A 26509-nucleotide genomic window follows, 5' to 3' on the forward strand; every position below is an offset into this window, starting at 1 on the left:
AAGAAAATTAGATTGGAATTCTGAGAATCTTAAATCTCAACAGATAGCAGGTGTCGAGCAACTGTCGACCAGGTGTTGAGCACACCAAATGTTGAACAGCTTCCTTAAGCTCGATAGATGTAGCTATCGAGACAGTTGTCAAGTTTTAATGATTTTGCACTCTGAACTTGTTTTCTTGAACAGACTTGAAGGCTTCAATACTTGATCTTGAAACAAGGTTTCTTGAAGTATTTAAAGACATCCTGAATCTACCAAAATACAAGTAAAGTGCGTTTTGTCAAAGGATAAGCCAATTACATAAAAGAATGACATATGTTCCTAACAAGTGAAACACGTATGTCCTAACACCTACACTCCGCTTGCACACCAACAACTAGGCTATTAGATCTCCTTAAGAGATGGGAACTCAAAACATGATCTCAAATAAATTGTGAAATCATATTTTCAAAGCATAATTTTAGTATTTCAAAATTATGATTGAAATCATGCCTTAGACACATGATTTCCAATGCTGTGTGTATAGATGTGTGCAATAAACATTAACCTTGATCTCATATATGATAGAAAACAAGAATATGTTTAATAGGGTATCCTTGATCGTAGGATTGAACGGAGAACTCCAGCATTGCTAGATTTTGCTTTGTCCCTAAAATCTGACAAGTATAGTCTTCTTTTAGTGAACCCTTCGTCCAATGACTATATTTACAGGGTAAAAATTTGATTACAACTAGGTAAGGCCCCATTTAAATGTAGAGAGTGTACCAACCATTCATTTGAGAGGAAAATGAAAACCATCTGGAATTGATAGTTTAGTGCAAGTTTAATCAATATGTTTCAATGTTTAGTAGTTTTTATTTTTTATTTTAATTATTTTCTCCTTTGTACATGTGGGAGGGTTTCTTGTCTCGGCCCCCAATTAGCAGGAATTGTTCGCTTTGGCTTTGTTGCCTCACGAATTTGCTCAATCCCACATCGGGGAGAGACGCCTCCCACCCCTGCCTTATAAGCCTTTGGCCAAAGGAAGGGTGCGCCCACTCAGGTGTGCACACCTGAGTGGGCGCACCCTTCCTTTGGCCACACCTGAGTGGGTGCACCCTTCCTTTGGCCAAAGGCTTATAAGGCAGGGGTGGGAGGCGTCTCTCCCCGATGTGGGATTGAGCAAATTCGTGAGGCAACAAAGCCAAAGCGAACAATACCTGCTAATTGGGGGCCGAGACAAGAAACCCTCCCACAGTACATAATCCAGATTTCTCCTTAAAATTTATCATCATTTTTTTTTACCATGACTCTACTTCAAGTCATAAAAGCATAATAAGTGAACTTGCTTAATCTTGCATAGAGTTTGAAACGAACTCAAGATTTACAAAATAATGTGTATTTAACTATTATAATATTTGTATCTTATTTTCAACGAACTGAGGCTCTAATTAATCTAAGTCTTGATAGGGCTCACATCTTTGAATTGAGATATTTTGTCAATATTAGGAGCACTTGAAATGCTCCCACAATTACTTCTTATCAAGTGCAACTGTTGAGCTTCATGCACAGGCACACAAGCAATATTTGGATGTATTAGTGATAACATTCTACTTGGTAATGAAATCCCGTGTTGAGTCCTTCCACGTAACATGGTCTTGTAAATAACACTTATGGGCAACATTAGATAATAGTCCCTAATATGGATAAAAACCATTAGAATTTGTTAGTGATATTCACGGTAAATTGCACCTGGCATCAGATAATGTCATAAGGATAAACTCTTTTCCATACTACGTGCAAACTACTAAACCTCCGCTATCAACACTAATAAACCAGAATTCCAGATCACGCAAATGAGTTAACTCCAATAATAATCAGCTCAGGCATTATTTCAAATTTGTGGGGGTATAAAATGTTTAGCCATTTGAGAACGTAGTAATAGATCTATATAAAAAAAAGAAAGTAAAAACACTAGTAAAGATGTTGCGGACACCATTTCACAGCATCATTTCTAACGCAACAATTAATCAATTCTGGTCAGATCCAGGGTTCGGAATCATATTTAGAGACTTCATTATAAAAGCATACTTGAATGCATCTCCTTGTAGCTTCGCATCTCTGCATCCATCAAAATAATAACACAATAAATTAAGTAATTAGAGAGAACTCAGAAGGCATATAACCGCATTTGACTTTGGACAAACGAAAGACTCCAATTAGGATTCTCTATTCAATAAGAGGTAATAGTTCATGCAAGATCACATCATCTAGCTTCTAAGAGCAGATTATGAATTAATAGAGGCGAAGGAGCACACTAGGGCAGGAACCTCATATAATGCCATAGTGGTTTTCAAGATGAATATTGTTACAATACTAGTTAAGTGATTAAATTTACCTTTTCCCATCAGTGGTTAGAGTAGAATGTTTTGCGTTTAAATTCATGCTGAGCCCCTCTTATTGAGAATACAAGAATAACATTTAAGTGATTGGATACACCATTTCCAATTAACTTAAACTTTTGGAATAAGTGGTAGTTTATCAAATAGAATTGAACCACACACCCATTAGCGTGACACCCTCAAACAACAGCTAAACAAGTATGCGCCAAATGTCTCATAAATTAATAGCTACCAATATGCTTATAACTTATTCAAACACCATAGCAAGACCCTAAGGAAGATATTGGGGGTGTATAATTCAAAGCATCTGAGAATATAACTTCATATACAGCTATAAAAAGTGCAAGCTGGGTTGACAGTTCAGTTATCAGCTGTATGAAACAATAGCACATCTTAGCGGGCTATAAACAAAAATGGAATCAAAGTGAAGATGTAGGAAAGAAGTGTAGTGCCAACAACATTGACAAGTACTGTCTGCCTCCACATAGGATAGCAACCTTTCATAGTGGTGTTATTTAAACATTTTCTTTAAATAGTGATTTGATTCAAGTTGATAGAAATAGTAAAAAATTACTTAATACTTAAGGAGTTGATGTAGAATATAATACTGGATAAGATATGTAAGGGTCATATTTGTAAAGTGGCATATTCCAAGATAAAACGCACTTTATGTGTAATTGAGTATTAGTCTCTAATGTGTTCAAGAAGACCGTGAAAATTATAAAAAAAAGTGGTATGATTGAAGACACAAGAATGCTTAAGAAACTGCTCAAGAAAAACTGCATCTGCAGGTCTCGACACCTGTCGATCATTGAGATTTAATGAACCTCAATGCCTAGCTTAACACCTTTCGATCTATTGAGTTTCAGGAAAACTAAATGTTAAGTTATGTTTTTGACCTATGATAACTTGGCTTTCTAGTGCACTAGGGTTCTAGAGCATATTAAAGGTATATTTTACAATCGTCATCACAGTTACAGAGAGATGCATAATAGAAGTTGTTGCGATGATTTGTGCACCTAGGGTTTTGTACTAAGCTAACTCTAGTTCATCCAAGTGTGGATTGAAGAACTCTACAAAAGCTACAACAATCAAGAAGGTTGTTGTGGAGTCAGTCACAAATATGGAGATTCGTGCAAAGGAGAAGTCTTCTATAAGATCAAGTCCAATTAGGGATTGGAGCTGACACTGGTATAAGTCAGTAGGTTTATTGTAGGTAGGTATTTAGGATAGACCTGTAAGGTAAGATTCTTTGTACTTGAAACCTCTTTTTCTTGTTAGTGGATTCTTTGGGAGTGGTGATCTAAAATTCATCCGATAGGGTTTTACTTGCTAGGGTTTTCCCCATCATGATCAAATCGCCTTGTTAAACTCATTTTCCACTGCAATTAATTTAGTTTGGTGATTTGATTGTAACTTAATCTAATTTACATGTAATATTGACTAATTAATCAACTTGGATTAATTAACTAGGGTCAATCTATAACCCAACAAGATAGAAGGGTAGAGAAGAATACATGTAGCTAATCTCAAATAGTATATTGAGATTTATAGCTAATCCTGAAGTTTTGGGTCTATGGCTCTCTTCTTTTGGGAGGATAGAAAATGTTGATTATAGAAAATATTTGTATTTTCATAATGTGCGCGTCTGTTTGGTAGAGAGGATGGAAAAGGGAAGGATAAAGAGTAAAGGACAAAGATTCTTTTATCATTACTCTAAGTTTCAAGCTCTTAAAAGAATCAAAAGAAAAGAGAAACTTGAGTTTTTTGGAAGTTGTGCTATGAAAGTAAAACCGGTTTTGGGGGAGAATGGTAAGTTGTTGAAGAAAGTTTTTGATGTCCTTACCTCCTTGTCTATGTGCATCTCCGGTTCTCATCCTTCCAACCCTCGTCTCACTTCTCATGAGACATTCATTCCAAACAATTGTTCTATTTGGATGAGGAAGGATTCCTATGGTTGAGCCTATGTTCTTTTGGTCCTTAATCTAATTCTTTCGATCTTTGTAAGACCCTTCATGCATTAGATGCTTCATTATCATGTATTTGTGCATCATGTATATCTTTATATGCATTGTTTTGTTGTTATTTTTTATCTTACTTTTTATGTCTTTGTTTTGTGTGTGTAAAAATCCAAAACCACATAAAAAGTGAAAAATTTAAAAAGTTTGATCGTATATATTTGAGCACATATCATATGTGAGTTTGGCCTAGTACCTTCGTACTAATGATGCAGTGCATTTACGAGCTTAACTTGTTATGTATACACATTTATCTGTGGGAAAAATCTTGAAATCTATGTCTGATTATTGTAAATCGATCTTCAAGCTTGTTATGAACAATTAGTCAATAGTCTTGATGACTTTGATACATGCATAGACTTGTGCCTATATATATCTTCTCACTCATTTTTATTTTTTTTGCTTTAGAGCTCAACAAATATCAAATCTCAAAAAGAGGTAGTGAGCTGTAAAAGTCGTCGCACATACTAGTATTTGACTAGGAAAAAGGGAAAACAAATTATATTGAAATGTATGGTGCTCAAAAAGTTAAAGGCTTATTCACAATATTGAAATATCAAAAATTTCAGGCATTGATCTCAAAGTAAGATGTATTCTTCAAAAATGATCAAATGTTATGAATTATAATGAAGCCAAATGAAAAGCTTCAAAGATATGTAATCATTTTTGTGGGAGGTCATATATGTTCATTTCTATAATTGAGATAGACTACTTAATTTAGTATTAGTTGTGTATGACATGATTGAATTAATCATTGAAACTTCACTCTAGACTAAGGACTATTCCACACTTGATCCACACACACAACACACAAGTCTAATGTTCAATAAATGCCTATTTCATTTGTGTATTTGTACATATTCAAATGTGATGTGTATGTGCTCAACCATATGTGGATCAAACCAAAAAAAAAATTTGTTCTTTTTGTTTGCTTTTGAAAGTGATTTGCATCAGCCATGTTTTTCAAGTTGCTTTTGTGTGAAAAACATGTTTTCTAGGTGTTTTCGTTACTTATTTCATGTGTAAGTTCAGTCACTAGTTAAAAGGTCCAATTCTCAAGTTTTTCAACTTTGGACATAGAGTTTCGCGAGTAAGGCTTACCAGCGAAATTTCGCGGGAAGCTTACCAGTAAAATTACCCACAAAAATTTCCAGATCAGCTTTTAAAGGGCATTTCGTGAGTCATTTGTTTTAAACTTCTCTCATCCTCTCCCAAACCCCTATTTTATTTTAATGTTTCTACATCAAAACCCAACTAAATTCAATTGTTTTTCATTCCATTAGCATCTCTAAGGTAATCTTTAACTCTTTTCATTGATTTTGATCATCGGATTATGTTTTTGGGAGTTTTATGTTTATAGTTGAGATTTTCCCAAATAGAGTTGGAAAACTTTTTTTTGTCAATCTTTTTATTAGGTTTTGTTTTAAATGATGATTTACTTTGGATGTTGGCCCATTATGGCAAAAATAACATGTATTTAGGCAAGATTTTTATATCTTCATGCATTGTTTAATATAGATGTGTGGTGTGTACACTCCAAGTGTTTGATAAAATGTCAATGGTATTTTGATGTTGTTTTAGACTCTAATGAGAATTAAATTTTGGGGATCACCATAATTATTCATGTTTATCATATTTTGATAATTGGTTGTGTGTTTTATACACCTTGCCCCATGAGTGCTTGCTCATGCATTAGTCATGCATCTCATATGCACACTAGATGCACATTTGTTGCACACACTTGATCACTTAACATGTTTCTACATTTACTCATGCTAGTTAAGTCTTTTTAGACCTTTTAGCACATTTAACAGGTTCTTTTGTCTATGTCATGCCTAGGATTATATTTTGTTCCTTCATCCCTAGCATTTCACGTCTACTTTATGCTTTGTAGCATTTTTTTTCTTTCCTTTGAGCTTCAATTTCTCATTCATCTTGCACCCTTCATGCATCTTGTCATTGTTCATATCTTCTTTTCTTTCCCTCCTTCGTCTTGATTCATTTGTCTATTCGTGACAAAAAAGGAAGAGAGTATACTAGAGAGTATATCGGAGTGTATCATCATTTCTATATGACTCATGTACACATTCGTAGGGGGGAGAAAGCCATAAGAAAGATGCATATACCAAGGGGAAGAAGACATTTGTTTGAGAAAACCTTGTTTTGTTTTGTTTTACTTTATGCTAGTTTTCTCGTTGTTTTATGGTGCTTTGAGTTACATTTAGTATCTATGCTTTATTGCTCTCATCGCATCGTGTTTTTGTGTTGGACATGCATATATCCTTATGCCATTGTGTTTTATTTGCTACATGTTCGAATAATCATTTACTTTGCTATATGATCATTGTAGTCATTTCCATATGACTGTTTATGTTAAATCAAGTTGCTCATATGTTTCACATCATGTTTCTTTGATCGCATTTTACTTGTTACACTATATTTATCCTTTTATCACTTGATTTGTCTTAATAGTCTAATGTGTTTTGTGCAAGTGTTTCAGGTTATAAGTATATATGTTCCAATTTCATCACAGCTTCTAGAATTAGGTGTGAGTGAGTTTCGCCATTTTTCCTAAACTCACATCTAAGGCTAGAGTCTGTTTTAGGGAGTTTTGTCACGGAATAGCCATAGGAAGAGATTGTAAAGTTGTGATTTACAACTACGTTTTATGTTGGCTTTATTCCATGACAAAAAAGTGTTGTAATTATTTTAATTTTGTTCCTTGTATTTTGTGAGATTTTATTGTATTATGTTTAATATTAAGTTAGTGAAGAATCGAACATGAAATGAAGATCAGTGCATTTCGCGACTAGCTCTCGACAAGTTCGTGACAAGGGTTCCCGCGAAAAGGGCAAGTGAGAAGCAAATGACTGGAAGTTGAAGAGTCGTGCCAAGCTATCAATTTCGCGAGTATTTCGCAGGTAAGGCCTTCCGGCGAGATACCCGCGAAACTTTCTGCTTGGAGGATTTTAAGTGTGCCTTTCTTACCATTCACCTATACTATATATATCCTCTTATCCACAGAAATTGTAAGGAGATCACTTAGAAAGAAAAACCCTAAATAGGTTTTTTATAATACACACACTCATCTTCTAGAGAGAGAGCTACTCATCCTTGGTGAGAAATCATTCTAACCTCTTTTCCTTCCCTCTCCCATTGACATACTTTGTTAGGAGATTTGTACCCAAACACAACTCCCACATTTTCAGAGTGTAAAGATTTTTTTGGAGCTCGGGAAGTTTTGAGGATTTTCCAAAAAGAGCCGATGAGGCTTGGCGGATGCAATCAGGCATATTGCGAGATCCGAAAAGTTAGACAAGACATGGTTCCGAGAAGCCTTGTTGGAGTAGGAGCTTGAAGGGCTTGAATACATTGGGTAGATTAGGCTTGGAGGGTCTCTTACTATTTGTGTATCCCAACTTATTGTCTAGTAGATCGATTTTCCACTTGGAGGGTGGCGGAAAGGTTTTTCGCCAAATTCTTCAGTTTCATCTTCAATAACACATCGCCGTGCTATCTTGTAGTTGCATCTCTCTTCTCTTACTCTTGTGCTTTACTTTTATTGTTTGTTATTCATATTTATGCAGTAGAGTAGTTATCGGTTTATTACACTTCGTTTACTCTTGTTCTGCACTTAGATAAGTTAGAGTAAAAGCAATTTAGCCGTAATTTTTTGTTGGGGGTCTAAACAAGCTCTTGTGTTTTCACACAAATTCGAGCTCTCAATTGGTATCAGAATGGGTACACTTGTATTGATTTCATTACCTAAATGTGATCCTTGACCTTGTGTGTGTTTTGCTATGGATTGTTTTGTATGCTTCTATGGATATTGTTGAGTCTAACATGCCATATGTTTGTGAAAATGCCTCTATGAGTGTTAATCCTCAAAATTGTGATGACATGTTACATGAATCTATGATTGTTGTTGATATTCCAAATGTAAAACTCTTGAAGAAAAAGTTTAAGAAGTTTTATGAGAATTTGAGCAAGTTTCGTTGTGAAAAAGAAGATTTAATTGCTAAGTTCAATGAATCCAATAAATTGGTTGAAAAGTATAAAAAGCTTATTGAAAATTCTCTTGAAAAATTGAAAGAGTTTGAATGTTTGAATATTTACTTGGATGCTAAACTTGTTTTGTCTAACAAGCTAGTTGATGAGCTAAAATGTGAAAATGAATCTCTTAAGATGCATGCCAAGTGTTTGATTGCTAAACCAAGTGTTAAAAATGATGAAAATATTTGTTACAATCATCTTGTGATACCTGATTTTGTGTTCTACCTCAAATGACTGTTCGATGTACATTCCTTCACATAAAAGAAATCAAAAGGTGGAGAGAAAGACACTTAAGCCAAAGCTTCCGTTTAGGTCCTAACCTAAGGTTTTGGATGGATCTAAGCTTGTTCCAACTTGCCACCATTGTGATGTGATTGGTCATATAAGATCTCAATGTCCAAAGTGGAGAAAACAAAACCATGTTGCTAGATCTCTTCCTAAAAAGCCTAGTAGACCTAAACACATTGTTTGTCACAATTGTGGTGCCCTTGGTCATCTTAGATCTCATTACTCTAAATTTCAAACTCTTAAAAGAATCAAAAGAAAAGAGAAATTTGAACTTTTTGGAAGTTGTTCTATGAAAGCAGAACCAGTTTTGGGAGAGAATGGTAAGTTGTTGAAGAAAATTTTTAATGTTCTTACCTCTTTGTCTATTTGCATCTCCTGTTCTCATTCATCCAACTTTCGTCTCACTTCTCATGAGACACTCATTCCAAACAATTGCTCTGTTTGAATGAGGAAGAGTTCCTATGGTTGAGCTTATACTTCTTTTGGTTCTTGATCTAATTCTTTCGATCTCTATAGGACCCTTAATGCATTAAATGCTTCATTGTCATGCATTTGTGCGTCATGCATATCTTTATATGCAATGTTTTGTTGTTATTTTTTATCTTACTTTTATGTCTCTGTTTTATGTGTATAAAAATCCAAAATCACATAAAAAGTGAAAAATTCAAAAAAATTGATCGTATATGTTTGAGCACATATCACATATGAGTTTGACCTAGTACCTTCGTACTAATGGCGTAGTGCATTTATGAGCTTAGCTTATTATGTATGCACATTTATCTTTGTGGGAATATTTTTGAAATCTATGTGTGATTGTTGTAAATCGATCTTCAAGCTTGTCATGAATGATTAGTGAATAGTCTTAATGGTTTTGATACATGTATAGACTTGTGTTTATATATCTTCCCACTTATTTTTATATTTTTTGCTTTAGAGCTCAATGAATGTCAAATCTCGAAAAGAGATAATGAACTGCAAAAGTCGTCACACATACTAGTATTTGATGAGGAAAAAGGGAAAGCGACTTGTATTGAAATGTATGATGCCCAAAAAGCCAAAGGTTTATTCACAATATTGAAATATCAAAAATTTCAGGTACTGATCTCAAAGTAAGTTGTATTGTTCAAAAATGATCAAATGTTATGAATTGTAATAAAGCCAAATGAAAAGTTTCAAAGATATGTAATCATTTTTGTGGGAGGTCATATATGTTCATTTCTATAATTGAGATAGACCACTTAATTTAGTACTAGTTGTGTATGACTTGATTGAATTAATCATTAAAACTTCACTCTAGACTAAGAACTATTCCACACTTGATCCACACACACAACACACAAGTCTAATATTCAATGAATGCCTATTTCATTTGTGTGTTTGTGCATGTTCAAATATGATGTGTGTGCTCAACCATTTGTGAATCAAACCAAAAAGATTTTTGTTCTTTTTGTTTGCTTTTGGAAGTGATTTGTATCACTCATGTTTTTCAAAGTTTTTTAAGTTGCTTTTGTGTGAAAAACATGTTTTCTGAGTGTTTTCGTGACTTATTACATGTGTAAGTTCAGTCACGAGTTAAAGGGTCCAATTCCTAAGTTTTTCAGCATTGGATAGAGAGTTTCACGAGTAAAGTTACCAGCAAAATACCAGTGAAACTTTACGGGAACCTTACCAGCAAAATTACCTACAAAAATTTCCAGATGAGCTTTTAAAGGGCATTTCGTGGGTCATTTGTTTTAAATTTCTCTCATCCTCTCCCAAATCCCTATTTTAATGTTTCTACATCAAAACCCAACTAAATTCAATTTTTTTTTCATTCCATTAAATCTCTAAGGTAATCTTTAACTCTTTTCATTGATTTTGATCCTTGGATTATGTTTTTGAGGGTTTTATGTTCATAATTGGGATTTTCTCAAATGGGAGTTGGAAAACTTATTTTTTGTCAATCTTTTTGATTGGATTTTGTTTTAAATAATGATTTGTTTTAGATGTTGGCCCATTGTGGCAAAAATAACATGTATTTAGGCAAGATTTTTATATGTTTATGCATTGTTTAGTATTTATACTTTGTTACTCTCATCATATCGTGCTTTTGTGTTGGACATGCATATATCCTTATACAATTGTGCTTTATTGGTTGTATGTTCAGATAATCATTTGTTTTGCTATATGATCATTGTAGTAATTTTCATATGACTATTTTGTGTTTGATCAAGTTGGTTATATGTTTCACATCATGTTTACTTGATCACATTTTTCTTGTTACACTATACTTGTCCTTTTATCACTTGATTTACCTTGATAGTCTAATGCGTTTTGTGCAAGTGTTTTAGGTTACAGGTACATATGTTCCAAGTTCATCACAGCTTCTAAAATTATGTGCAAGTGAGTTTTGCCATTTTTACCAAACTCACATCTTAGTCTAGAGTCTGTTTTAGGGTGTTTTGTCACGAAATAGCCATAGAGGAAGATTGTAAAGTTGTAATTTACAACTATGTTTTATGTTGGCTTTATTCCATGACAAAAAGTGTTGTAATTACTTTAATTTTGTTTCTTGTATTTTGTGGGATTTTATTATATTGGGTGTAATATTAAGTTGGTGAAGAATCGAGCATGAAATGAAGATCAATGCATTTCGCGACTAGCTCTCAAGAAGTTCACGACAATGGTTCCGGAGAAAAGGGTATGTAAGAAGCACATGACTGGAAGCTGAAGAGTCATGTCAGGCTATCAATTTCCCGAGATACCCACAAAACTCTTTGCCTGGAGGATTTTAAGTGTGTCTTTCTTACCCTTCACCTATACTATATATACCCTCTTACCCACAGAAATTGTAAGGAGACCACTCAGAAAGAAAAACCCTAGATAGGTTTTCTACAACACACACACTTATCTTTTAGAGAGAGAGCTACTCATCCTTAGAGAGAGAGCTACTCATCCTTAGTGAGAAATCATTCTAGCCTCTTCTCTTATTCTCTCCCATTGACATACTTTGTGAAGAGATTTGTACTCAAATACAACTCATACATTTTCAGAGTGTAGAGAGCTTTTTGGAGCTTGGGAAGTTTTGGGGATTTGCCAAAAGAAGCTGGTGAGGCTCGACGGATGCAATTAGGCGTATTGCGAGATCTGGAAAGTTAGACAAGACACGGTTCCGAGAAGTCTTGTTGGAGTAGGAGCTTGGAGGGCTTAAGTACATTGGGTAGATTAGGCTTGAAGGATCTCTTACTATTCGTGTATCCCAACATATTGTCTAACGGATTGATTTACCACTTGGATGGTGGCAAAGAGGTTTTTCACCGAGTTCTTCAGTTTTCTCTTCAATAACACATCGCCATGTTATCTTGTGATTGCATCCCTCTTCTCTTACTCTTGTACTTTACTTTTATTATTTGTTATTCATGTTTATGCACTAGAATAGTTATTGGTTTATTGCACTTCATTTACTCATATTCCACACTTAGATAAGTTAAAGTAAAAGCAATTTAGCCATAATTTTTAATTAGGGATCTAAATAAGCTCTTGTATTTTCACACAAATTCGAACTCTCAATTGGTATCAGAACGGGTACACTTGTAATATTGGTTTTATTACCTAAGTATGATCCTTGACCTTGTGTGTGTTTTGCCATGTATTGTTTGGTATGCTTCTATGGATGTTGTTGAGTGTAACATGCCATGTGTTTGTGAAAATGCCTCTATGAGTGTTAATCCTCAAAACTGTGATGACATGTTACATGAATCTATGGTTGTTGTTAATATTCCAAATGTAAAACTCTTGAAGAAAAAGTTTAAGAAGTTTCATGAGAATTTGAGCAAGTTTTGTTGTGAAAAGGAAGATTTGATTGCTAAGCTCAATGAATCCAATAAATTGGTTGAAAAGTATAAGAAGTTTACTGAAAATTCTCTTGAAAAACTGAAAGAGTTTGAATGTTTAAATATTGACTTGGATGCTAAACTTGTTTTGTCTAACGAGCTAGTTGATAAGCTAAAATGTGAAAATGAATCTCTTAAGATGCATGCCAAGTATGTGTTTGCTGAACCGAGTGTTAAAAATGATTAAAATATTTGTTAGAATCATGTTATGGTACCTGATTTTGTGCCTATTTTATGCTTTACTTTTATTGTTTGTTATTCATGTTTATGCACTAGAGTAGTTATCGGTTTATTGAACTTCATTTACTCTTACTCCGCACTTAGATAAGTTAGAATAAAAACAATCTAACCGTAATTTTTAATTGGAGGTCTAAACAAGCTCTTATGTTTTCACACAAATTCAAGCTCTCACATCTAATGAGCATGCTTCTACAACTGGGTCTAATGCTAATATTTCATCTATGAGAGAGAAATGTGATCCCGCATGGGATCATGTAACTAAAAAGTTAAAAGACGGAGAAAGTAGTTATAAATGTATACATTATGAGAAAGTTTATAAAAGAAGGGGCATTAATAGGATGAAAAGACATCTTGTTGGAATTAAAGGCGATGTGGTAGCATGTAAAGGTGTACCTGATGATGTTAGGTTTCAGATGGCGGAAAATTTGATAGGAATTTCAAATTCTAAAGAACAAAAAAAAAAAAAAAAAAAAAAAAAAAAATCAAGAAGCATCTAATTATTTGCCATTAGAGGAATCACTAGAATTTGAAGATGTCCAAGAAGTTGCTCCTAGTGGTAGGAGTAGGAGTTTAGGTAAAGGAAATAAAAGTGGTCCTTGTAGTCTGCCACCAAGATCCAATCTTAGCAAGAGAAAGGTTGGTGACATTGGCAATTACTTCGCTCCTAGAACAACAACGGGAGCTCAACCTTCTCTTAAAAGTATGTTCACTTGCAAAGAAAAGAAAAGGAGGGTTGATATGGTTGAAGCAAGATAGATATATGATACTTGCATTCCAATTAATGTTGTGAATTCTAGTTATTATCAATCTATGTTGAATGTTGTAACTACTTATGGTCTTGGATATAGAGGCCCAAATTATCATGCCCTTCGAGTGCTTTGTTGAGAGAAGAAAAAAGAGAAATCCAATTAATTGTTGATTCTCATCGTTCGTATTGGGCTAAAACTGGTTGTACAATAATGGCTAATGGGTGGACTGAAACTAGGTATAGAACATTAATTAATTTATTTGTCTATTGTCTTAAAGGAATTGTTTTTATACGTTCTGTGGATGCTTCTGACTTGGTCAAGGATGCTATTACTTTGAGTAACTTGTTTGATGAAAGTTATCAAAGTCACAATTTATTTCATTGTACATCTCCCAGTATCTGTCCGAGTATGTCTTCAAAGTCTCCCCTTCTCGCATGGATAAAGACAGTAGGGGATCCAAGAGCCGGGGGATCCTGCTACACGTAATAAAACGAGAGTCATATGCCCGGGTGAGCCCCTTGAAGGAGTCTATGGAATTTGCCCTTAGGCCATCAAATCATTTCATCGCCACAGGTCCCAGACTAGATGGGAACACCTTGCACATCAAGATTTCGTCTTTAAAATGAACAGTCATTCTCTGATTGAAGTGGGTCACATGCTCTACAAGGTCTGTTCGACCATTGTAGATAGTGAACGTTAGCTGGTGGAACCGCCGAGGAAGTATTGTCACTTCAATCATGAAGGGCGACTTACAAATCTGGTTCAACACTTTGCTCATAACATCATTTCTTAGGCCTCTGCGAGGTGGGCTCTTGTATCTACGTTTGTGATGGTGTTCTTCATCGTAGGAAAAAGACTCATTGGGTGGAGTTCTTGACTTTCGCTTATAACTAGCATCCTCTTCACCCTCAGACGAGACATCAGAGCTGGAGGGGGTTCATCCTCGCCGTGCATGGCACAACTTCCTCTTTAACTGGTCAATCTCCAATTGCATGGCTCTGTCACATTGCTTTTGAGAGATGTGACTTCCAACTTGAGAGTGGTTTTTGCTTGTATGCGTAGTATGCACGCTGCCCTCTTGATCTCTCCTACACTCAAGGTTGGAGAAAGGATTTTTACGTTGGGATGCCATGGATTTTGCCTAGTGTGGACCTAAACCTACCATAGTTAAGTGTTGCACTCACTATCGCGCAAGTTCTCCCCATAGACAACGCCAATTGTAAGAACACGTTTTGGAGCTCAAGCCCAAAATATGAAGAGATATTGGCCCAATGAGCCTAGAGCAATAAATTTGTAGAGAGTGAGTTAGAAAACTAGGCCCTAATGAGTTGAACAATGGCTAAAATGGATTTAAAAGGTAATCGAACAAAAATGAGAAGGATTAACTCAAATAAACTCGTTTTTGGCCCTGTCCGATGAGGTAGGCTTTAATATAAACCAACTGAACAAGTTACAGACACAATTTTAATTGTTACAATCCTCTCTCTCTCAAAATTTTCGACCTCCTCTTCATGGAGGGTCTCTCATATTATATAGTCTCCTTTGAATGATCTTGGTTCTACACTTGTCAGTCATCTAAGCCACTACTTGAGTGCTTGTCCCATCAAACACCTCTTCTAACTCTCTGTGAGTTGGGATAGCCAAGACAGTCTCCACATTAATGCAGCTAGAAAGTTGGCTGCAAAGCATTTAATGCGGTGGTAGCAGCTTTTCTTTAGATATTTTTGAGCTCCTAGCCCTCTGGTACAATTGAGATGCATGTCCCTATCACTAGAGCTTCCTAGAAGGTTACTTTGAACCTAAGGATACATATTTGAGCCGTGCTTAACCTATCTGAGGAGACATTCCTCCTCAGACCACCCTCCCATTCGTATCTCACTCATTAGATTCTAAGCTTAACCCATCTAACACCATTCATTTGTTCTCGGATTACTATGCTCTCAGCCAAGGCCCAATATACAATTTAGGCCCTTAACCCTACAGTTATTATGTTTAATTCTTTTAAAAGATGTTATATACTTATATGTTTTTTAAGTAAACATATTTATTAATAAGAATAGTTGTGGCAGAAAAATAAAGAAAATGTATTTATGAATATATGGATTTTTGGGGGGTGAGATAATAGTGGAAAAATCATTGGTTATTTAGGAAGCTTCTCTTCTGACCGGTAATGTCACAAGTTTTTCTTAAATTATTTGATTGTTTAGTAAATGGTACTTGAAAACTATTTTAGGTGATATCTAAGGATTTTTGAGGAAGACTTAAGAAGAAGTTCTTTTGTGGTGTGCCAATTGAGGTAAGTAACATTCTCCAAATTAGTTTTATTTTGCTTATAGTACTGTATTACAATTGTTACATTTTATTTCAATAGTATTATTACATTGATTTATACCAAAGAATAAAGAATCATAATAAATGTATTTGATTACTATATATATGATTTTATATACGTATTTTGAATGAGATATATATTTATTTGAATTATGATTTAATATATATGACGATTGGTAATTTACAAAAAAGGAAGGTGTGGATTTTGGATTGGTGGTACATGTGTAAGAGAAATGGTGAATCGGTTGACCATCTATTCCTTCATTGTCCTTTTGCTATGGATCTATGGTCTATGGTTTTGGGTCTATTTGGATTATGCCGCACACTGTTTTGGGGCTGTTACGATGTTGGCAAGGCAGCTTTGGTCGTCATCGAAATGGTTATATTTGGTCCATCATTCCTCATTGCTTATTGTGGTGTCTTTGGAGGGAGAGAAATAGTAGATGTTTTGAAGATATTAAGAGATCTATTTCGGATCTCAAGCTACTCTTTTTTAGAACTTTAAGGGATTGGTTGTTTGCTTTGCAAAAATAATGATTCCCTTCTTTTATTGATTTCCTAGACTCTTGCAATTTTTGTATTTTATTTCTTATCCCTTGTTCACTCCCTGTGTACTAGGGTGTTCCTTTTTTATATTAATATAACTTATTACTTATAAAAAAAAATGATTTATTATATATGATTTCGAACAATCTGGCTACGCTATGATCTCTGATACCCAACCAATGAGAATTATTCATTAGTACCGAAACTAGTTTCATCTGGGGCATCACAAGTCTATCTTGTTCCTGGACCCAGCTAATGAGAGATATATGGTAGCACGGAACTAGTTTCATCTGAATCTGATACCCAATCATAGGAATATAGCGTGATCATAGTCATAAAAGATTGTTAAGAATATGAGTTTTTTTAGTACTGAATTATTTTAAGTTTGAAACTTCATGTATTTATTTTGAAACTCAAAGTATGTTATATAACTTTTGATATATGTGAAATATTTTATCTTATTTAAAATGTATTATTTTGTCAATCTGTATATTTGTTTCAACTAGTTAGGATTTAGTTACTTATTGAGTTGTCAACTCACCTCACTTTTTCACCTCCAGTTTCAGATTATTAAGAATAACAAGTTGTAAGACTTTTGTTGAGGGTGTATGCATGAAAGGAGATTAGGAATTTTTGGAATAAGATGATCTTGTAATAACAATAATATCTTTTGTTTCATGGTCATGAGGTTTGGATTGTTGTTTCTATTGGTACTTTAGATATCTTTTGACAATTGCATTAGTGAGGATATTTTTGGATTTATTGATGAAAATTTCTTTGGGGATAATTTTTTAGTTTGCTAAGAAGACATTGCACACTTGTAGGGTGAAAACTTTATAAGCCTGAGGCCGTTGTTACGCGCCTATCTTTATGGTTGGGTTCAGGCCATGACAGAATCCGTTCCTTTGTTTGCCTACAACCTAGATTTGTATTTTTAATACATCACCTAAAATGAAGAGAGAAAAAGGAACAAAAAAGAAAGGAAATGCACAGCAAAAAAAATAATAATAAAAAACCTCCCTAACTAAACTGAAAAGTGAATGGTTGTAGATACAATAATGAGAAAAATAGTTACCTCGACTTTGGAAGATGCCCAGCATGAAAGTCGCATTTAAACAACAGTAGGTTATCATCAGTCTTCCGATCCCTCAGTTTCGCTACAAACTTAGTAGGTTCTGAACACAAAACACGTGTATCTGCCACAATGCACCAGGGTTCAGATTGAATGATAGAAGAAGGAATATATGCATCATATATGAAATTAGAACATCTTTCTCTGCTGTCAGTTAGGCATGCATGAGGGTCAAATTAGTAGACCAGCAATAACCATCCAATGTAATTAAATCCAAACAAACATTAATTTGACAAAATTGTATCAAGAAAGCAGGTCAGACAGCTCAGTGGGCTACCTTATTTGGGTATTTTAACTAGCTTGCGCGACCCAAAATCTTGAACTGATTATTTTTAGATACTTTGCAGCATGAATTAGAACTTAAATCCGTTTGAAATTTTAGTGCATGCTGTCATGTTGATTTGCCAGAACTAAAAAGATACGAACCTAGTTATAGTTTTCATGCCAAAACTATGTCTACTAACCTACTGGCATCATGAGTGAGGCAAAGGGTTCAAGACTCACTAAAGGGCACGTGTAACTAACCAATCAAAAAACAGCCTACTGACAATGAAGAAATTTAAAATCCACATTATTAAAATAATGGTTATTTGTTTAGATATAAATATGTATTTTTACTTACAATAGAAGGGCTTCTATCACATATTGGTGGTAAGCATTTAGGCTTACCATTAAAACCAGTTGTTACAAGAATGTTGGGATAATTGGTTGCCTTGACCTGTGTAGCATTGTTAAAGGTCAGATCAGAAAGTAGAATATTGAGAATCTGCAATTATACACAACTCCAAAATCATGTTTAAATGGTGAAAAATGATGATTAGTCTAGATTCACAGTTCAGAGAATACTAGTCGACTATATGTAAGGGAACCATATAGAATTACATGCTTCTCACATTATCAACAGGGGAATATGACTTCATGTATTTGTAAAAACCCTCCTCCCGGGGGTCACCCCATTCCTGCATTAAGAAAAAGTAATCAACTAAAAGAAGATTGTCCACACCAGCACTGTGAATTAAATGGAACCAGATCTACATGCAGCACCCACTAAGAGTGAATTAAAGTCTTAGAGACAGAGGACAAGGTGAGCTAATTATATTAGTAGAACCATGAACAATGTAAAGAACCAGTGATCACAAATACAAAAAGTCTAATTAAAGCATTCCAATATTTCTAGAGGGCAAATGAAAATGCAGGACCTCAAATATGGGTGAATCCTATCTTATATGTATAGCCTCGTATAATGACATAACATGGTCCACAAAACAAGAGATCCATCACATGTAAGGCATAGCTGCTAGTATAGAGTCTCATCAAATGGTAAACGCATGGATATACTTCTGCTTGTTTGCACATCTTCTCTATGTTCATATTTGCATGCATTACTTATAATTTAGAAGAAGACCTATCTCACTAGTCACTTTCTGTGTTCCGCCACCCAAAATCTAAAAATTTTCAAAGATTGAGATAGCAATAACATTAGAATATCACGAGAAAAAGAAACACACCTCCCACTCCAAAGTGGTCATGGGAATAGTTGGGTCCAACATTGTAGTCAAAACATCTACAAAAGGTACTTCAGCCACAGCAACCTTGAATAAATCAGGCCTCATATTAAGAACAACACCAATAAGCAACCCTCCTGCACTGCCTCCAATAATGCTCAATTTTTCCTTTGAACAGTACTTGTTTTCTGTTAAGTATTCAGCGCAATGAATAAAATCAGTGAAAGTATTTTCTTTCTTCAACAACTTCCCATTCTCATACCACTTCCTTCCCATTTCACCACCTCCACGGATGTGAGCTATTGCATAAATGAAACCCCGATCTAATAAAGACAGCCTTGATTCCTCGAAATGGGGTTCTGTGCATGTCTGTTCAGAACAAGAAAGTTGAATTATTGAGTGAGTTTGAATTAAATAACTGAGTACAAATGAAACAAGAAACAGAATAGACAAATGGAAGAACAGTTCATCCAGACCAATTTGCATGAAAATAACTAAAACGATCAGTCCAACTGATGAACATATCAGCATACAACAAAATTGAAAAAATATGGTCAATTACATACTGCAGACTTCTCAGAAATGTATCAATTGACTGATGCATTCTTTTCTATGATTAGGGAACAGTGACCTATTAGACTAGAAATGTCAAACAGAACCCAAAAAAAAGGCCTCTAATTAGGACATTGAAGCATCTGAGGAGACTCCGCAAGAATAGACAAATGGAAGAACATTTCACTCAGACCAATTTGCATGAAAATAACCAAAATGATCAGTCCAATTGATGAACATATCAGCATACAACAACAACAACAACAACAACAACAACAACAACAAAAAAAAAAAAAAAAAAAAAAAAAAGGGTAATTACATACTGCAGAATTCTCAGCAATGTATCAATTGACTGATGCATTATTTTCTATGATTAGGGAACAGTGACCTATAAGACTTGAAATGTAAAACAGAAACTAAAAAATTGGCCTCTAATTAAGACATTGAAGCTTTTGAGGATACTCCACAAGAAATGAATGGATAAATCATTCTCCCATAAGAATGGGTGGAGGGTGAGGTAGTAGACTCAAAATTCATTGGGTACATGCGTAACTCGACAAGGGACACAACAAAAATCACAAAAATTTCACAACATTCCCAAATTAGCCAACCACCTGACACATGAGCTATTGCAGATTGTGGTGGGCCCATGTGTGAGGTGGTAGGCTAATTTGGGAAAGTTGTGAAGTTGTTGTGAATTTTTGTTGTATGTAGCTTTACTGAATATATATAAAAGGATCATTTTTAAAAAATACTTTGATATTTGAAGATCTTATTTTGTTAAAGTATTACATAATAGTCTTTTTTCCATAATAGTTATGGTACCAAAAGCATATAAATCCCCAATTATGCCAATATCTACAATTAAATGATGAAATCTTTTATTACCTCATAAGAACCATAACCAGTAAGTAGTAATGGAGCTGACCCATCAAGTTTCACAAGATCCTGATGATAAACAATTGATATAGGAATCTCAGTGCCATCTTGTGCATTTGCCCATTTTCTTTCAATAACATAATTTGATGCATCAAAATTTTCCAACACCTAAGAAAGATAGAGGAGAAAATTATATGAATAATGACATACAGATTTCAATGTAATTAGGCAAAAAAAATCACTGAAATGACATAAAGGAAAAGGAATTAATTAAGCATTAGAAAAGTAGTTATGAAGCATAAACTAAGATACTGTGCACCAATTTTCCTCTGTTTACTTTATTTCACCAGCAATAAGAACTCAATCAGTACATATATTCCAATCTATCACTTACATATATTTGCTACATAATTATAGAGGCTCTTTGTGTGGAAGACTGCCCCTTTTGTTTAATGTGAAAATATGGAAGGAGATGATAATTGAACCTTTAACGACAAGGAGTCAACTATTTTAGAATTGAAATCTTGTTTCCTAAGAAATTTGCTTGAGTGGTCCCACATCATAGGCACTTATAACTCGAATTCTGTTTCAGATTTTATTAATTCACGTTCTCTTTGTAGACAATGTTGGAATTTTGTACCTTTTAGGAGTATTTTGTGTGCAGTCTCTGTGTGCATAAAGTATTTCCTTTTTTCTCAATTAAAAGTTATTACTTACCCAAAAAAAGCCCAAATTTATTTAATGAACTCTGCATACTTGTGATACAAGCTATTTTTCAATCAATGTCAGATGAAATCAAGCCCTCTCAAATTTTAGTCTAGATCAATCCAAACTTCAAATGTATAAACAAAAACAAAAATTTTAAAAGAAATTCAGGGGGAAAAACAATATACACAGATTTCAGCCCTCTCAAATCAAAATTGTATGTGTACTTAAAAAAAGAAAAATAATAATAATAATAATTAAAAAATAAATAAAAAAAATAAAAACTCAATTAGAAATTTGTATGTTCCATTCTTCAAGATTCTTCAATCCCATAAAGTTAGAAAATCCATGAGATAGTGTACATGAGAGCTTGGCCTTAGGGGTTACTTCAGGGAATAATCAGCCTAATCCAGACTACTAGTACATTTGGAGCGCCATCAAGAGATCTGTAATGGCTGAATTGGATAAAATGAAGATGTGAGAGGAACAAGAACAGTAAAGGAACAGGAACGTGCAATACACAATAAGCTATGTTGAAAACCCCTTTTGTATGGGGTGAAGAAGCATGGTGGAGCAAAGATTGAATCCTTTGCTCTTGAGAAAGTTGCAATTAATGGAAAAGAAAAGGATTTACAGAGTTTCAATACAAAGCTCTCACTCTGCTAGACCCAAGAACCTCTTTTCTTCCCTTAAACAATCCTCTCTCTACTGCCTTATGGTTGTCTCTTACAGCTAGTTTTGAATAAGAAGTATATTTTGATATTTTTGGAAATGATAGAGCAGGATTTGTTACTAAAAGAGAAGAGGAAGTAAAGGACATTGAAATATCTTGATTCTTATAGTAACTGGTTTTGTGAGCCTGGTTTCCCTAATAGTCTGAAAGAGAACACATTTATTAATCTTAATTACTTACATTTGAGTATCAAAAAAAAAAAACTTACATTTAATTTCATTACATCATACTCAAAATTGGTTAACTCCACATTTCCTTGATGTTTTTCTACAAATATTAAAATCCTACCTTTAAAAACCCATTAGCAAAGTCTTTGTTTCCTCACTTTAATAAGCTTTTCAAGAATAACCTCACTTATTTAATGTATATTTTTTTTTATGCCATCCCGTTCATTTGAAAATTCTTCGCTTAGTTAATGCTTGAGCAAGTATGAAGGAAAATTTTATGAGTGAATAAAATCGAGCAAGCATTTAAATTATGAAGTTAAATCACACATACAGAGGAGTAATTCAAATTTAATCTCTTGGTAAGTTGCAACTTTTAGTAGAAGTAGCAAGCTCTATAATTTTGCAACACAGAAAAAGAATGCACACGAGCACTCGAGCACAGACACACATATATCCATAGATAGAAATAATACTCCAAAATACGATCAGAAAAGACATATATACCAAGTGTCCTAATCATGTAAATCACAAGTCAATGTAGAACACAATGATTTGATTATATAACTTACTTTTTCATTCTTCTTGACCTTATTGCCTGTCTTCATATCAACTTCATACTCTAAGGGAGGAGTCTTTAATGTGCTATAGCGAAGTTGTAAAAAGCTGGAATTAAACTCTGACCCTAATCGTTCCACAAAGTATGTAGGATCATCGAACTGAACATGAACACAATGTTGAAGTCTCATAACCGGTTCTTCAACATTCGGAAGGCCATATATAGTTACTATTGGAAGACCATTCACACGCTCATATACAACGAGATGATCCTTAAAGAGTTCTATATCCTGAATCTTTATTCTGGACAAAATTCAAACTTAATAAGCTTTTAGACCATAGAGCCTCATGCCCTCCAAGAATATTGAGAAAGCAGTAGCACAAAAGATATACATTTCATGCAAAAATTTCTAAAATAGATACACAACAAATAAGTTCACAAAATGACAAATTTGCACAAACCTGTGTGTAAGTTGTTGAAAAAAAAAAGAGAAGCCAAAGGTCAATTGTGTTACAAATGTTAAACTTGTAGAAATGGATTATTACCTTTCCCTGTGTGGAAGAACTATAGTTTCCGCTGTTTTATCCAGAAGACAAGCTACAACTTCAGAATTGAAATACTCATCAGTCCTCCTCACGATAAAAAAATGATTCCCACGATGGCTGACATAGGTGTCAATGCCATCTTCACGAGGTGTGAGAACTTCAAGTCGATATTCATGCTTCGAAACATCATGCTTTGAAACATCAAGATAAAAGTTGAAACTTGTAGTTTTACTTACAGATGTAACAAACAAAAATTTCTTGCTCTCAGAAGCACGAACATTAAGAGAAAACTTATCATCCTCTTCTTCATAAAGAGGGGTATCGCTTGCTTGTTCTGTTCCCAATATATGTAAATAAGCCTGTGGGCAAGAACAATAGTTTAAAAGTTTTTTATTAGCCAAGAATAAGGATTATGTAACTCAAGGGATATTATTAACTTTGCAAGTGAATCTTAGCCCTTTATTTATATTTTAGAAAAGTACCGGTATGTCTAGGATTCAGCCCGGATATGGTAGTAAAACAAATTTGTGAGGATTTTTATTTATAATATTTATATATTGTTTTTAATGTTGAACACATATCTAGTTATATTTTATTTACTCTTTTGGATCTTACATTGCATTTACTCTTATGAATCTTTGATGTAGAACAAACCGTCATGGCCTTTCTAGAACATATTTCAGGCAAAACTTGCTGAATAATAATTTTTTAAGAAAATTTTAGGTGAATAGCATGTATTTGAAGTTATTTAGTTACGTAGACTTTTTTGAAACTCGAGTTTGGCAAAGTCGAGTTCCAACCCAAAATTGAGTTCAGCAAATTCAAGTTCTAATTGGTAGTCATCTGACATGGATTTTAAAAAAATAACAAAATAAATACCACATGGAACTCGAGTTTACTAAACTTGAGTTCCAACCAGTAAAAAACAGCAAAAATCCTTTATTAATTTCTTTCATTTTCATCACATTTCTCATCAACCAAATAGAAACTTAGCTCCACCTCAGTCCGTAATTTGACATTAAAACAAAATCCAAAGTAAAATTAGAATTCAAAATTTTCTTAGCAACCAAACAAAGACTACAAGAGAAAGATAGAGACCATGGAGGAGGTCGTAAATGTGATCAGAGGTTTGGACCAAGGTAGGGGTGGAAATGATGGCATCGGGAGTGATACCATTGCAACGTATGGACAAGGAGGAGATGAGAGAGAGATCAGCTGGTCGGACCAAGGTGGAGTAGCTCTCGAGCTCGACGAGCTTTCTAGGGCAAACCAAGATGGCTCCGAATTCCAACAGGGCGAACCCTTGGCCGGGTCGGAACCGTGGTCTCCACATCAAAGAATGCGATTTTGGATCTTTCTTCTCTGCTACTCAAACCCATTGTTTTTGTTTTTGAATTGTACTAATTCTCAAATGTGTGTGTATGTATGTATAGGAGATTCAAGTTTCTTTGTGAGAGAGAGAGAGAGAGAGGGTTTTAAGCTTGTAAATGATGAGAAAGAGTGTTGAAGAATCAAAAGATATAGGATTTTTGCCGTATTTTACTAGGTTGGAATTCGCGTTCCCCATGGTTTTTTTTTTTTTTTTTTTTTAAATCCATGTCAAATGACTAACCAATTGGAATACAAGTTTATTAAACTCGAGTTCCATAAACGGTCCAGCTAATTAAATAACTTCAAACGCTTGCCATTCACAAAAAATTTTCCCAAAAAGTTACTATTTAGCAAATTCTGCCCCTGAAATCATGTAAGGCAAAAAGGCACTAATAGAAATCATTTGGGCAATGAAATCGGAATTACATGAAATTTGGCAAGCTAAAGTGAAACGGTCTTCTAATCAATAGTTGTCGCTTTGCCCTGAGGTGTGCCCTAATTTTGGCAAACTCCTTCATTTAGCCCTCGAAAACAATGATTTGCCCCTTTTAGTAAATTTTTGTTTCCTTAATAACTTTTTATTCAAAAGTTAGAATAAGGTAACGCTTGTTTTGAGACAACCCTTAAGGTCAGTAGTTTATGATTTTGCATTTAACTCAATTTTACCATTTTTGGTAAAATTTGATATTTTGCCTCTAATCTCGTGATTAGTGCAAATTAGGGTTTCAGACAATTTCTTAATCGTCCTAAGGTTTTACTTCTTTCGTATTTATATATTTTGTAGCCTCCAAAGAAAAATCAAATTATTATCAATAAAATATAAACTTTTGTCAATTGTTTTCCTTGGTGAATTCCAAATTTATCACCTTGTGGATTTAAGGGACCTCTCGCAGATTCGAGGTTTACTACCAAAAACTAAGAGCTTAGTCGTGTGTGCTTTCTTCAAGTTTCTTCAAGCTTCTGTGACATCAAACTTGGTTTGTATTATAGGCATCATTTAATAGTTATGGATTCACTTTATGATCTATTATGGCTCTTAAATTGATACATGCTTAACAATATACGAAACATATTTAATAATTTGTAAAAGAAGAAAGAAAGAAGGAGAATTAACCTTGTAAGGGCGGAGAGTTTTTTTCTCCAAGGCGATGTAAACCAAAGCTTCTTCATTAACCCATTCAAAACTGTCAGTGACACCCTCAAGAGTTTCCACAGTATGTTCAGTGCGATCAAAGATAGAAATCGTAAAAATCTCATTTCCTTCAAAGTCATTAGCGTCAGCCTCCGGCTTATAATAAAGCTCAAAACTGGACCCCATGTTGAACCCCGCTGCATTCTTGCCCATCGGACTCCATCGTTGGTGGTAGTATTTAGGCCTTCTTCGCTCACCCACAATCTCATCACCATCATCCTCTATGTTCATCTTCCCTTTCATTTCCTTATATAGATCATCTTCAAAAAATTTGGAATCTACATAAATTAAATTAATTAAGTTTACGAATGAGTAATTAAGTAGAGCAATTGAAATTTAGGAACAGTAAATAAAGTGATTACCGGACATCATGAACTGGGAATACAGGTTCTCACGTTCAAGGTAAGATTTGAACTGGGTATATCTGAACTGAGTATACCGGCTCTCCCTTCCAAGGTAAGATTTGAACTCGGGACTGGATAGATTTCGAAGCCAGTAGTATGGGTCTTCCCTCTTATCTCCGAACATTTCTATCACATGATTCTCTTTATTCAACTTCGGCGGCTTCACCATTGTCAGAATCCCGAAGAACACGGCTCCGAAATCAGATCTCAGAGATCCCAGATTCCCGGGTCCCGTGAGCTCAGCTAAAAAAGTACAAACAACAGAATTTTTTGGGTCTTATTCGTGAATAATT

The 26509-nt window shown here is 34.5% G+C and overlaps 1 protein-coding gene across 2 annotated transcripts; it reads right to left on the reverse strand.

Moving 5' to 3' along the window:
• Positions 1–1837: 1837 nt before the first annotated feature.
• LOC115975293 (protease 2-like) lies at positions 1838–26509 on the reverse strand. Of its 2 annotated transcripts, XM_031096018.1 has the most exons (10): positions 26175–26509; positions 25735–26090; positions 23250–23608; positions 22718–23006; positions 20553–20711; positions 19116–19481; positions 18501–18566; positions 18277–18325; positions 17551–17671; positions 1838–2097 (listed from the first exon to the last, which is right to left on the reverse strand). In XM_031096018.1, exons 1-10 carry the CDS (start codon positions 26383–26385, stop codon positions 2007–2009), a joined length of 2067 nt encoding a protein of 688 aa, XP_030951878.1. In that variant the 5' UTR covers positions 26386–26509; the 3' UTR covers positions 1838–2006. The 2 variants fall into 2 exon arrangements, with proteins under 2 accessions (XP_030951878.1, XP_030951879.1); XM_031096019.1 differs by lacking the exon at positions 1838–2097 and having other exon boundaries at positions 17557–17671; positions 18230–18325.

This window comes from Quercus lobata, chromosome 2 (assembly GCF_001633185.2).
Source record: "Quercus lobata isolate SW786 chromosome 2, ValleyOak3.0 Primary Assembly, whole genome shotgun sequence".
In the NCBI taxonomy this organism is placed as follows: domain Eukaryota; kingdom Viridiplantae; phylum Streptophyta; class Magnoliopsida; order Fagales; family Fagaceae; genus Quercus; species Quercus lobata.